Consider the following 12676-nt stretch of genomic DNA (forward strand, 5'->3'; position numbering starts at 1 on the left):
CTCCGTTTCAAAATTCCGCCCAGGTTTTCAAAATCGCATCATAATGAAAGTGTGGGCTGATAAAGAATTTCCCTTAGACTGTAGTAGTTAACTATCGGGGCATAACCCTCAACCGTGCACAAAATCCTCTCCCGTATCCTGTTCTATCGACTAAGGCCGTTGCACGAAACCTTTGTCGGCGTAAAGCACCACGGAACAAATGTTTACCTTGCGACAAACCCTCGACAAACTCCGAGAATCCAACTTGCAGATTCACCATCTGTTCATAGACTTTAGGGCAGCGTACGACTCAGTTGAGAGAAATGAGTTATGGCAGATAATGCGCGAGCAAAGTTATCCAACAAATTAATTAGGCTGATTCATGCCTTGATGGTTCCACATCTAGCATCAGGGTGGCCGGTGAGATATCGGATGTTTTTGTGACGTTTGATAGTTTGAAGCAGAGTGACGGGCTGTCAAACTTATTATTCAACTTCGCATTGGAAGGTTCTATACGGAGGGCTGGTAGGCAAAGAAGAGCCACCATATGATGAAATCATACTCATGGGTTTTGCGGAAGATATCATTATTGGTATTAACCGTAGAGCGGTGGAAGAAGCCTTTGGACCTCTCAAGAGGGAAGTTGCGAGAATTGGGCTTGTCATAAACTCTGCCGAAACGCTGGTAGAGAGCGTGGTAGCCCTTCGGATGTTGATGCTGCGGTGGTGATGAATAGCGTAGTCGACGAATTTTTATACCTGGGTACAGCCGTGAGGTAAATATTGACGGATGGCGGCCGCAAGCAGGGTCTTCTACGGATTGCGTACCCAGCTGAGGTGCTACAGCCTGCAAACCCGTACAAAACTAGCACTGTATAAAACACTGATCCTCCCGGTGGCCCTCTATGGTTAGAAGCATGACACTGAACGAGTCAGATCGGCGAGCTTTTGGTGTTTTCGAGCGCAATCCTTAGCGGAAAACTGGAAAATAGTGCTTGGCGTAGACGCATGAGGCATGAAGTATATCAGGGACACAAATCGGCAGATTTAGTCAAGCGGATAAAACACGGCAGCCTACAGTGAGCTGGGCATGTAGCTAGAGTGCTGGAGGATCGATCAGCAACAACTATATTTAGCAGGAATTTCGATAGAGGGTGTCGACTTCGGGGTATAGACTATTAAAAAATTATAAAATACCGAAAATTATAAATACATCTTCTTTCTTGAATAAAACAAAAAATACAGGATTTCTCGGGTCATTTTATTCTGAAATATAGATAATAAGTGTTTTCTTTCCCGTTTCAATTCAAGTTGGGATTATTTTTCGTAGGATACGCGAGTTCTCTAACTTTTCTCTTAACACTACTCATAAGCTTTTGCACAGTGTGTTCTCCGACCATTTTTACCACTTTAAGCCAATCTTTTTTAAATTTTTCAACATTGTCCGCTGTTTTGACATATTTCCTCAGCTTTGCCTTGGTCAAAGCCCAAAAAGTTTCAATAGGGCGAATTTCAGGGCAGTTTGGAGGATTCATCTCCTTTGGGACACATGTGACATTATTTATTTCATACCACCCTAGTGCATCCTTAGAGTAATGGCAGGAAGCAAGATCGGGCCAAAAGATTGGAGGATTGTTATGCTGCTTAACCTTGGTAACCACCTTTTCTGCAAACACTCTTTCACGTAAATTTTACCATTCATTGTGTCATTCGTAATGAATGGACGAGATATTTTCCCACATTCACAAATGGCCTGCCAAACCATTACCTTCTTGCCGAATTTTTCGGTGTAAATGGCTTTCACTGGTCCAGGAACATCCTATCCCTTCGGTGATGTATAAAATTGCGGTCCTGGCAGAGTCTTATAGTCCAGTTTTATGTAGGTTTCGTTCTCCATGATAACACACCCCATTTTTTTGGTCAGAAGTTTGTCATAAAGCTTCAGAGCTCTCGGTTTCACAGATTCAGCTTGTTTTGGATTTCGTTTTGGCTGCTTCTGCTTCCGACGGGTCTGCAGACCCATTCTTTTCTTGGCACGCATAACGTTACTCGCCGAGGTTCCAAGCTTTCTCGCCACATCTCGTACTGATACTGAAGGATGCCGCTTGTAGTATTCCTTAACCTTTTTGTCCATTGTGGGATCAACAGGCCCGGGTTTTCTACCACGTCTTGGGGCATCAGTAAATGTGCACTCTTCACAATACTTCCGCAATGCGGTTTGAACTGCTCCGACACTTATACCTTCTTCTCTGGCTAATTTTCTTTTAGAAAGACCTTTCACGGTGCCCCATTTGTGCACAATTCGCTTTCTTTGCTCGGGAGAAAGGCCACGCATTTTCAATATTTCGCACTAAATGTTAGAAAAAATGACAGCATCTGTTTCTTTTGGATGTAAACAACAGGACGCAGCCAACGTTTGGTTGAATACTGCACGTTATTTGAAATGACGGTTGATTGTAAGTGTATTTATAACTATCGGAACGGTCTATAAACACCGAATCAGAAACTTAAAAAGAATTTATTTTTCAATTCCTTTTTTAATTACAGTGATCACCCGATTATATCACCCTCTCGATGATGTTTGGGGTGCTAAAATAGGGAAAGTGATTAAATCGGGAATTTTTTTTATTTATATTTTTTATGGAAGCTAGTAAACCAATAATTTAATGGTAAAATCAGTTATTTATAGACATGGAAACAACTGTACCAATCGGCGTGACAAATTGTAAGTAGGGGTTTTTGAGGCCGGGAAGAGAAGCGAATAGTTCGAGACCTTTCCCTCTTCTTGAATATAACACGAACTTCTGCGAATAGAACCAAATTTGGCATGGTAAGGTTTTTGAGAGCAAGAAATATATCAATGGTGTCTTGACATCACCCCCCCCCCCCTCTTCTGGAAGGGAGGGCTCTCATGTAAATGAAACACAAATTTCACTACTTGTTCGTGGGTTAGGTAGTAGTGTCTGCATAAAGCTATGAAGTTGTGCTGTTAGCGTCATACATTTCATAAGCAACTTAAAGAATAATTTCTCGTTATTTTCAGTTATTGTTTAAGGTAACGGAAGAGGAACCTGAAATGAACCTAAATGTGTATACGTGGCATACGGAGAGCCCTTCTACAAAATATCTCCTTAATACATTTCCTAATTTCATTTCATCTTTTTTTCTACATTTTCCTTTATTATTCTAGCATTATCAAAGTTACCCGCAAGCAGAAAACAGAAGCAAAAATAAAAATCGATGTCGTAGTTGAAACAACACTGATGAATTTAGTTATCGTAGATGCATTCTAGTGCATCCAATACTTGTTTAAAAAAAAAAAAACAATCTAACGGGAAGGATGCTGTCTACAGACTTTAAAAGACGAAGGTTTTTATCTTAATTAGTGGATTACCCCTAAAAATATTGAAACATGGCAAATAGCTTGTTTATTGTAATAGATAAAACATAATATTTTTTTTTGCAAAAACAAGAATTTTTGGATGGATGATAACTTTGTAGAAGGTTTCAAAATTCGGAAAAATGTGGAAAAAAAAGTTAGAACGAAAATTGGAATTTTTGATGCCTTTTGAAAGAAAACATCATATGACTCGTAACATGTAGGAGATTTGCTGAAGACACTATGCGTCTATGAAGATGCGTCAAAAGAAGAAGTAAATTTTCTATCTAACTTTTAGGTGGGTTGATCACCCATTCGTCTATATCGAAAAACGCGTTGTCTAATAGCCTAAAAATTCTATGAATATACGGTATGGCTATTGTTAATATTTGAATTACTATTTAATTAATCGAACGAAAACGCCAAAATAGAACACTGTACAATGGTTGAGTTTTCAGTGTACACTATATCCAGAATGATGTTATTCTACACAGAGCTGTGTAATAGTACTAAAATATTGAATCTAAATAGAAAATTAGTTCATCCTGACATATTTTTCAATGAAATGGTAAATGATGATATAATCGGTGGCAGACAAAATCAAGGAGTGATATAATCGGGTGATTACTGTATTTGTTGGACGTGTAACCTGCAATTTAAATTAGTAAATCTTGGAAAAGGTATTCACTATTCCAAAAAGAAAAACCATTAAATTTGAATCAGTCGTGTTTATATGTTTTGCTTCGTGTTTAGCCTAAAATCCCTCACCCTGGCCATTAAACGACACACGCAGGAAGGTTTCTCTAACACAACATTCGTTGTTGTCGCGGTGAATGCCAGAGTTGAAGTGCAAATAAACACACATTACGAGCTGGTACAAGGTAGCATTTCTGTTATCAGTTTCAGCGCGAATCACTCAAGGAAAACATGGGGTAATAGCACCAGATTTGGCAATGCGCAATTTATGTTTATAACAGTTCTATTAATTTATTTAAGAGTCGATTTAGCAATGAGTAACTGAAGTAACTCCTATGTACACACTATAATTAAAGAATTAAATAAGAGATTGAGGGGTACGATAGTAGAAGCTCTGCACAAAAAAAAAGTTATGGGGTTCTCATAAACTATCAACTGTCATATTTACTTTAACAGATCACATTAATCAAAAATGACTTTATACAAATCCACCATCGTACCCCGATTTCCCATGGCAGAAGGAGAGAGATTTCTTATGCAGACAAATGATAGTAGAAGAATGTTATCATTTGATAATAGGATGAAAATACAAGAGAAACGTAGATAAACAAAAGCAGTCAAGTGTAAGGCCAGTTAGATAGCTAGGTAATGATGATTGATGATACCTTTGAGACCACTACCGAAGGGCATACAGGGACCAGCCCTCGGTGTTGTCGGCGTAGTAAGAGCGGCGGCTACCGTAGAAGCACTGTCATGCACTTGCGTGGCGGCGGCACCAATCGTTTTGGCCAGATTCTTCCGGCGCTGGATTAGTTCCTTTTTCCACTGTGGAATGACCTCCGGTATACTGGCTCCAGAGGTGGCACCGCTGCCGTTAGTATCAGCCATCATGCTTTGGTCAGGATGATCAGGAGAGAGGGGCAGTTGTTAATTTGCTTGCGATCGCACACTACTGATAGCGGTGTTAGTCACACATACACATATACGCAGTTCTCTTACTTGGACTCTGACGAGAAGTTTAAAGCGGTAAAAAAACTATATCACTCAAGCTTCATTCACTAGTCCTTTCTATGGCTTGCGTGTGTATTTTTTCTTCAATGTTGCTCTTTTCACTTGTTACTATTGATTTTGCTATCCATCGTACTTTTTTTCAACTAGGTTGTCGCCATGAATAAAACTTTTTCTATATTCAGTCTGTTGTGAAACAAAGTTAAAAACGATGAAAAATTAACACACTAATTTGCTCGTTTCCCACTGCACAAATTACTGGCGCTCGGACAGAAAGCTCTGCGCTGACTCAGCCTCGTGTTATTCGGCCTGCTGCTTTTCGCAGTGGCCACGGGGCCAGTTTTTTGCCCAAACGAAAATCAATTTTTACTATCATCAGCGAACCGATTGATAAGATAGCCAATTTCGGTAGAATCACCGCCAACGGGCGATGAAATAATAATTAGACGGCTGAAGCAATAAATGATTTTTTCAACGCAATGATAACAATTAGTAGAGCATGAGCAAACGACGCCAATTAGATTCTTCGGGTTGACGGGCAGCACTAGCAAACTGAACCTTTCTTCCGTTCTAGTCAGTTGAGTTAGCAGCATTAACTAGTAAATGTAGATGCTGCACGCAGGTCATAATAGATGTGCTGTTTTGGATTAGATGTGCCTGCTTGAGTTTAGCAGCATTGACAACGATGTAGTCTGCTGCTTCATAAGTTTTAGTTTCCGGCTTTGACACAACGAATTTGAAGCACCGATCCACCCTCTAAGGTTCCAGTGAAACAGTGTGAGGTATATTGGTATTTTAAACAACGTTTCATACTCAAAATATTGGATGTCTTTTTGGGGAGGTTTAAAAAGTTCAATTTAAGGATAGAATATCGAATCCAGTTCAGGCTCTCATTCAAGTCTTTCATTATTTAATCCATTTGTTGATGATACTCCTTAAACTCCTAAAAAAATCCGATTTCTTATTATTTGAGCCATTTCATTTGGAATTATTCGTTAATCATTTAAGAAAAGATCTTGTTTTTATTGTATTTAAATTACACAAAGTTGCCTAAATTACCGATGTCACTGAACTGTTAGGTTTCACTGAAATCTGAGAAGGTATTACCAGCTGGTCTGCGTAAAATTCGTCCCGTAACAAATAATTTGTTCAACTAATATGTAATTGACTATTATAATCGGAATGATTTACAACTAGTGTAAATAGACAAACGAATTCCTACATTTTCTCAAACAGAAAACTAACAAATCTACCCTAAACCCTTTTATCAGAACAAGCTGCCAACTCTTCAGCGAACAAAATCCAGTACACCGTTTGTACGGGGTTTCACACAGCAGCGCTAGTGCTTTTGTTTATTGTTTTATGCAGCGGTCCGTTTTGCCTGCCTGGTTCTCGCCTTTGCTTGGCTTGCCGACACCGTCGTGGCACTGTGTGTTCAATAGGGTTGCACTGGCATAGTATTGGTACGATGATTTGCTGGTGTGCGCAGCGGAGAAAAGGCAAGAGTGCATTGTTCTCGCCGCATTCATTACTGCTTTAATATTCACTAGACGATGGTAGAAAGCACCGTCCCATAACATTTTTGCAAAATTTATTGTCCCCGTCTCTGCGCGATAGCTGGGAGTATTTTTCACACACAGGAGAGCGCAACGGATTACGGTACATATTGGCGACCATCCCAGATGAAGAGAGCTGACCTGTGCAAACAACAGAAATCGATTTTGTAGCAGGGCTCCCCTTACTCCAGTTCTATCATTTATATTTGAATCCTTTGGAAACAAGTACAAGTACAGTATGGAACCCATCCAAATTAAGTGCAGAGTTTATCTGCCTGACCAATATAGAGCTTCAATTAGAACATCACACGTTTCCATATTCACTTGTCTGTTGGTAAATCTAATTCACTTCTATCTCTTCCAGAGATTAACTTTGATTGCGTGTATCAGAGAAAAACGATCCATGCATGCGATTAACACTAGATTCACACACAGAAAAACAGTGCACCGAAAACCGTAACTTACAACCACACTGCCCAGGGCACCGTGTTCCGCCGGAAACGGACTTAGAACGAGGGAAAGGGGCACCGTTTTACGTTTATAAGCACTAGAATCTATAAAACAATAGTTTTAAACTGCAAAATCCGAGCAGGAAAAACAAGTTTGAAGTCGTCAACGTCGAGGCGAATGACACTTGCACCGTCCAGCTATCGATGCTGCTCTCTCGTTTGTTGCCGCAGTCGTTTGCTCTTCTCTTTTTTTCTGTTACCAGGTTACGCAAAGTGGAAAACACCGCTGCTGCAGGGGTGTGTTTTCAAATGTTCCAAACACCCCAACATGAATATCGATAACCGTTTCGACTGTTTGGCGGTTTCTTATGGTGCTCCTGTTTTAAAACTGAAACAGCAGTATTAAAAACACTTTTGAATAAGGTTTAAAATTATAACTGAAATAGTCGGTCTGGAAAGAAATTTACGACAATCGGTTTAAATAAAATTTCTTCTTTTTAACTTTCAATTTAAATTTAACGGTTCATATTCTGATAGCAGGTATTCGACCAACCAACTGACTGTAAATAAAGACGAGATAACAAGATATACAAGTGTCAGATCTTCTCATATAACTTGCGAACTTCAAATAATGTGACGCCCCGAACGACTTCCAGAAACATTAAAGGTGAATGTGTGTGTGTAATGTGCATAAACTATAAAATACGAGCTTGACAATAACAACTACAGGAATGTCTTGTCAAACATGCCCAACCGATAACACGCATACAGACACAGTTGATGTTTCTTGGACGCGTTGAGGGCGTTTCGACCTTGTGTAAAGTCACATGCAGGAAGCTGTGCGTCTTGTTATTGTTCGTCTTAGCTGTAAATCAGTAAATTTTTCATGACTTGCCCAACAATCGATTATGTTGGTTTACAGCTTATCAAACTATTATCAGGCGGGTTTTGAGTCAGTTAAAGTTTTATAGGCTGTTATAGAGTTAAATTGTTTGTTGGGTGATTATAACATGAAAGAGAGGCGCCATCTCAATGACAGATCACTTTTGTTTGCGTCTACTTCGTATTTGTTTTTGTACAAGAAGAATATATTACAATCTAGGGGCTAGACACCTTTATTCTAATGAAAAATATTTCGATAATGTTACTCGATATTGGTAGATATATTTTGGTATTTATCGTTCATCTGTCAATTCGCGACTACGAAAATAAAAGAGATTTTTAAGGCTGTTCGCATCTAGGCCAACTTCATATGCAATTGTCAAAATGTGTGTGATGACAAAAGCAAAAATATTTCCTTCCTTCTTTTTCTCATGTAAAAATCAAACAAATATCAGCACCTTTGTAGTCGCGAATTGACAACCCTCCAACGATAATATAATGTCAATTGCTATCATATAAATAGAAATAAAATGCAACGAATACTAAATATTGCGTTGTTTAGCGATTCACGGATTTTCGATTTTTGTATATCATCTGAAAGAGTGTAATTTTCTGAGTAAAACGTAATTTTTTTAAACTTTATATCATTATCATTCGATTTTTAAATGAAGAATTAAAATTCGCTCTAAATCGCTACAATTACATTTGGTATATGGACGAACTGTCATTGTAGCGATTTCGAGCAGTTTTAAATCGTGATTTAAAAGGCAAAGGACAACGATAGAAAAAATTTTTAGATCACGTTTTTCTTAATATTTCGCAATATATCAATAGTGTCTTGTCCCAAGGTAAAAAGGGTATCCCGATACAATAACGTAAACACGGCAAATGAAAACACGGCGTATAGTAAAGGGCTGGGAGGGAGAAACGGATACGAAGCTGTGCGAGTGTCAAAATGAACCAGAACGAGCTGTCGTTGACTATCAACCAAGGAGAAAAAAAGCATTTTTTTGCGATGAGTATTGTTATAACTGTAATGTATCGCGTTGCTCAAAAAAATATTCATCGCAAACAGTTTTTGTATTCATTGTCGATTTACAAAATATTTTGGTTTGTTTTTACGTAAAATAATAAATTTCATAAGCTTCAAGTGGTAATCGTCATAGTCACTGCATGTTTTACTAGTCTGGCGGAGTGGATTCGGGAACCAATTTTAACTGTTATAACTGGAACCAGTCGTATTGAATTTCCATTGACTGGTTCCCGTTATAACAGTTTAAATTGGTTCCCAAATCCACTCCGCCAGACTGTAAATATAGGGACTGTAGTATTGTGCATGCAGAGGAAAATCGGAAGCGACGAGTCGCTCGTCTGACAGGGATTTTCCAGCGAATTTCGCAGTATGTTAATATAAGGTAGCCCATGATGTATAAAGACATGGTGTAACGATATGTCAAAAGCAGAATCGGCCATATTGGAAAAAAAATTGCCAGCGAGTAGGTTTGTTTATAAACAACTAGGACATAAAAATTATCGCATCTCATAATATATCATTTGGATGCATTTAAATTATAAATATGGCAATGCTACATACCTTGCTACCAATATTCATTAATTTGAGAAACAATTTCCCACTTAAAACACCTGAATTCTGGTATTCAATTACCTAGTTAGTGAGGATATATCAACAAACACGAAAAAGTTATTCGCTGTTGCATAGTGATGCTTCGTCTCCAATCCTCCGAAGTGAAAAAACGCTTCCTCACCCCGCGCCTAGTTTTTGATCAAACCGTTACACCATGTTCTACTCATCATGATGTAGCCTTTGATTCAACATAAAATGTCCCGAAATATGCGACTGTAATATTTTCTAATAGTTTTGATTGTTTTCTAGTCGCAAAAGTATGTCAATTTAATCAAAGAACATTAAAACTGCATTGTACTGTGCGAGAAATATTCATACAAAATGACATCGCTAGAAATCTTCGCGTCGCTGGACTCACCAGCGAATTGCAGAGTAGTGCTACAGCGACAATAATCATGCTAGCGTACTTCGATTATTAAACTTGCGCTTCTCGTGATTTAAGGCTTCGGTTACAATTTCGAACACTCTTCATCACGGTCGAACTCAAAACTCAGAAAAAACTTATACAACGGCAAACTGGAAAAAAACACAGACTCGAAAAATTAGTCTGTGAAATTTTGCACATTCAGTTACACGCTATCATAAAACGACGCATGTGTTTGTTTTCTGTTTTGAGTGTAGTGTTCGTTTCTCCCTCCCAGGTAAAGGGGTAGTACTGTCGAGCAAATCAAAATAAAGCGCATAGTGAAGGGTGATACTTTCGAGCAGATCAAAATAAGGCACAAACTAGAAGCTAGAGAACCCTACACACTCAATCAGATAATAAAAGTTCGGTAGTTATTATTACAATTTCGATCGGTAAGTTTGAGAAAATACAGAGTAGTTTGTAAAATTGTAATAACTTAACATATTTTCTGTATTCAGCAAATAATTTTACTGAATCCTGCTATACTTTCTGCTGAACTGTTCGGTAAATTAAACTTTTACCGAATATTGATAAAAAACTACCGGACCAACCATAGAGCTGTCAAATTTTCTCTATTCGTTGTTCTCCTTCTGATTGTCAAGTCACATTCTCGGTTCGTTTGAACATTGAAGTTCCTGCGAAAAAAAATGGAGGACGATTTCCCACAACTTCAGCAAGAAGATGATCGCATAGAACAAATTTTTCGTAAGTATATGATGATAAAATTTGTAAATATTTTAGGCATCAAACCATCACATTATTTGCTTCTACTTCCGAGCATCTGTTGCATGCTAAGTAAATAGTTTACACCGCCATGTTAATGGACACATCCGGAAGATCCTCGGCTTTGAAACTCTGAGCACAACTGGCATGAAGTTCATGCACAGTCCACAGCAGCAAAAAACGTTTAATTGATTTTCGCTCGTACAAATTTGGTGCGGCGAACGTCGATTTTTGATTTTTTTTAGTTTTCAATTGTCAAAATTTTTAATAATATTTGAATAAAAATATTAATATGAATTTACGTTACATCATATTTCTGGTTTTCTTAAATAATTAAAAGTGAACAAATAACAAACATCACAGATCTTTCGGTACTGTCTTACACATCTTACAGATTTGATCGTTGGTTTTGGCAACTAATTGCATTCGCCGTATTCACAAATTAGGTCGGTAATAATGACAGAAAGCAACAACAATTTGATTACTGATCGGTCGGTAGTGGTTTATATTACCGAACGTTTTACAGAGCGCTCAGCTGTTGAAAAGTCGATGAAAAAAGAAACGAATTCGGTGATTAAATGTAAATGTGTAGGGGCTAGAGACTATTGATATATTGCGAAATATTTCCAATATTCAATATTAAAAAGTATTTATCGTTTCATTTTTGGGCACCCCTCCCTCTATATCATAGCTCATTGACGTTACATCAAGCGTTACATTATCGTTTGAGGGTGTCGATTGACAGATAAACGATGAATATCAAAATATATCAACCAATATCGTGTAAGATTATCAGAATATTTTGCATGAAAATAAAGATGACTAGCCCCTAGAGAGAACCTTATTTCTAAGAGAAATATTTTGGTAATATTATACGATATTGGTGGATATATTTTGATATTTATCGTTTATCTGTCACATTAATATCGCTCCAACAATAATGTTTTGTCAAGAAGTTGTGATATAGGAAAAGGGGTGCCTGAAAATGCAACGATAAATACTTTGTAATATCAAATATTGGAAATATTTTGCAATATATCAATAGTGTCTTGCCCCAAGGGCGCAAAGTAAAGGGCGATACTGTCGAGCAGATCGAACACGGCGCACAGTAAAGGGAGAAACAATAAATTCTCGAGTATACAATGTAAAGCGACTGAAATTCAAGTTTTAGATTTACCATGTACAAACCCGAAAAAAAATTACTATGTATTTTGCGGTGAGAACAGTAAACGGACAATGCTTTTAATAGTAACCATAGAAAGCACGGTATTTTTACAGTTAGCTTGCAAACGATTGTTGTCATTACCATGTTTTAACAACGTTTTTTGTAGTTGAATCTACCACCGACAATAATTTTACCATGAGAAACATTGTCAATGACTTTTAAATGTATGGAAAAAATGCCTGAAAAAATGCTGTTAAGATACATAACGACCCCCCTTTTTCATGGTAAAAATGGCAAAAACGATTTTTTTTATTGTTCTGGACAATGATATTTATTGTAAAATTGATGTACTTACAGTGAAAAACATAGTTTAATTAGGGTGTAACTATGTATAATTACAGCAACTTTTAAGGCTTTTTTAATGTTATTCAATTCGGGAAGCTAGAGCAGTTTTGCTTTTGTTAGAATATTTGGATGACCAACACATTGTTGAATAGGTATTTAGGATTTGAATTTGTGATTGAAAACTTTGTTTGCCTTTTTTGAGTTTTGTTGTCATTGTAAGATTCGGCTTAATCACGAAGTAGTCCGGATATAGTCTAAAAACTCAAAGTCGTTCCATTACTGTACTGATTTTTTGGTTCAGAATCATTTTCAAACATGTTCACAATTATCTGGCGGCTCTGGCGCCCACTAAACAAGTTAACCGTCAACTGACATGTTTCGTTTTAACTTCGTAATGTTGGCAACTCCGTCACCGTCTGTCAGTCAGCTCGCGCACTGACAAAT

General features: G+C 37.7%; 1 protein-coding gene across 10 annotated transcripts in view; it reads right to left on the reverse strand.

Moving 5' to 3' along the window:
* Window positions 1-7289, reverse strand: part of LOC129732272 (serine-rich adhesin for platelets) — a 110080-nt gene extending 102791 nt beyond the window's left edge. For 2 of the 10 annotated variants that reach the window (XM_055692999.1, XM_055692998.1), the window contains exons 1-2: window positions 7083-7288; window positions 4719-5247 (exon numbers count right to left, since the gene is read on the reverse strand). In XM_055692999.1, the coding sequence (XP_055548974.1) occupies window positions 4719-4944 (226 nt within the window). In that variant the 5' untranslated portion in view covers window positions 4945-5247; window positions 7083-7288. Of the gene's footprint in view, window positions 1-4718; window positions 5248-7082 lie in introns of all 10 variants that reach the window. The other 8 variants (XM_055692996.1, XM_055692997.1, XM_055692995.1 and 5 more) reach the window with 7 other exon arrangements.
* Between the last annotated feature and the right edge of the window lie 5387 nt (window positions 7290-12676).

The sequence above is a fragment of the Wyeomyia smithii genome, chromosome 3 (genome assembly GCF_029784165.1).
Source record: "Wyeomyia smithii strain HCP4-BCI-WySm-NY-G18 chromosome 3, ASM2978416v1, whole genome shotgun sequence".
Lineage (NCBI taxonomy): Eukaryota > Metazoa > Arthropoda > Insecta > Diptera > Culicidae > Wyeomyia > Wyeomyia smithii.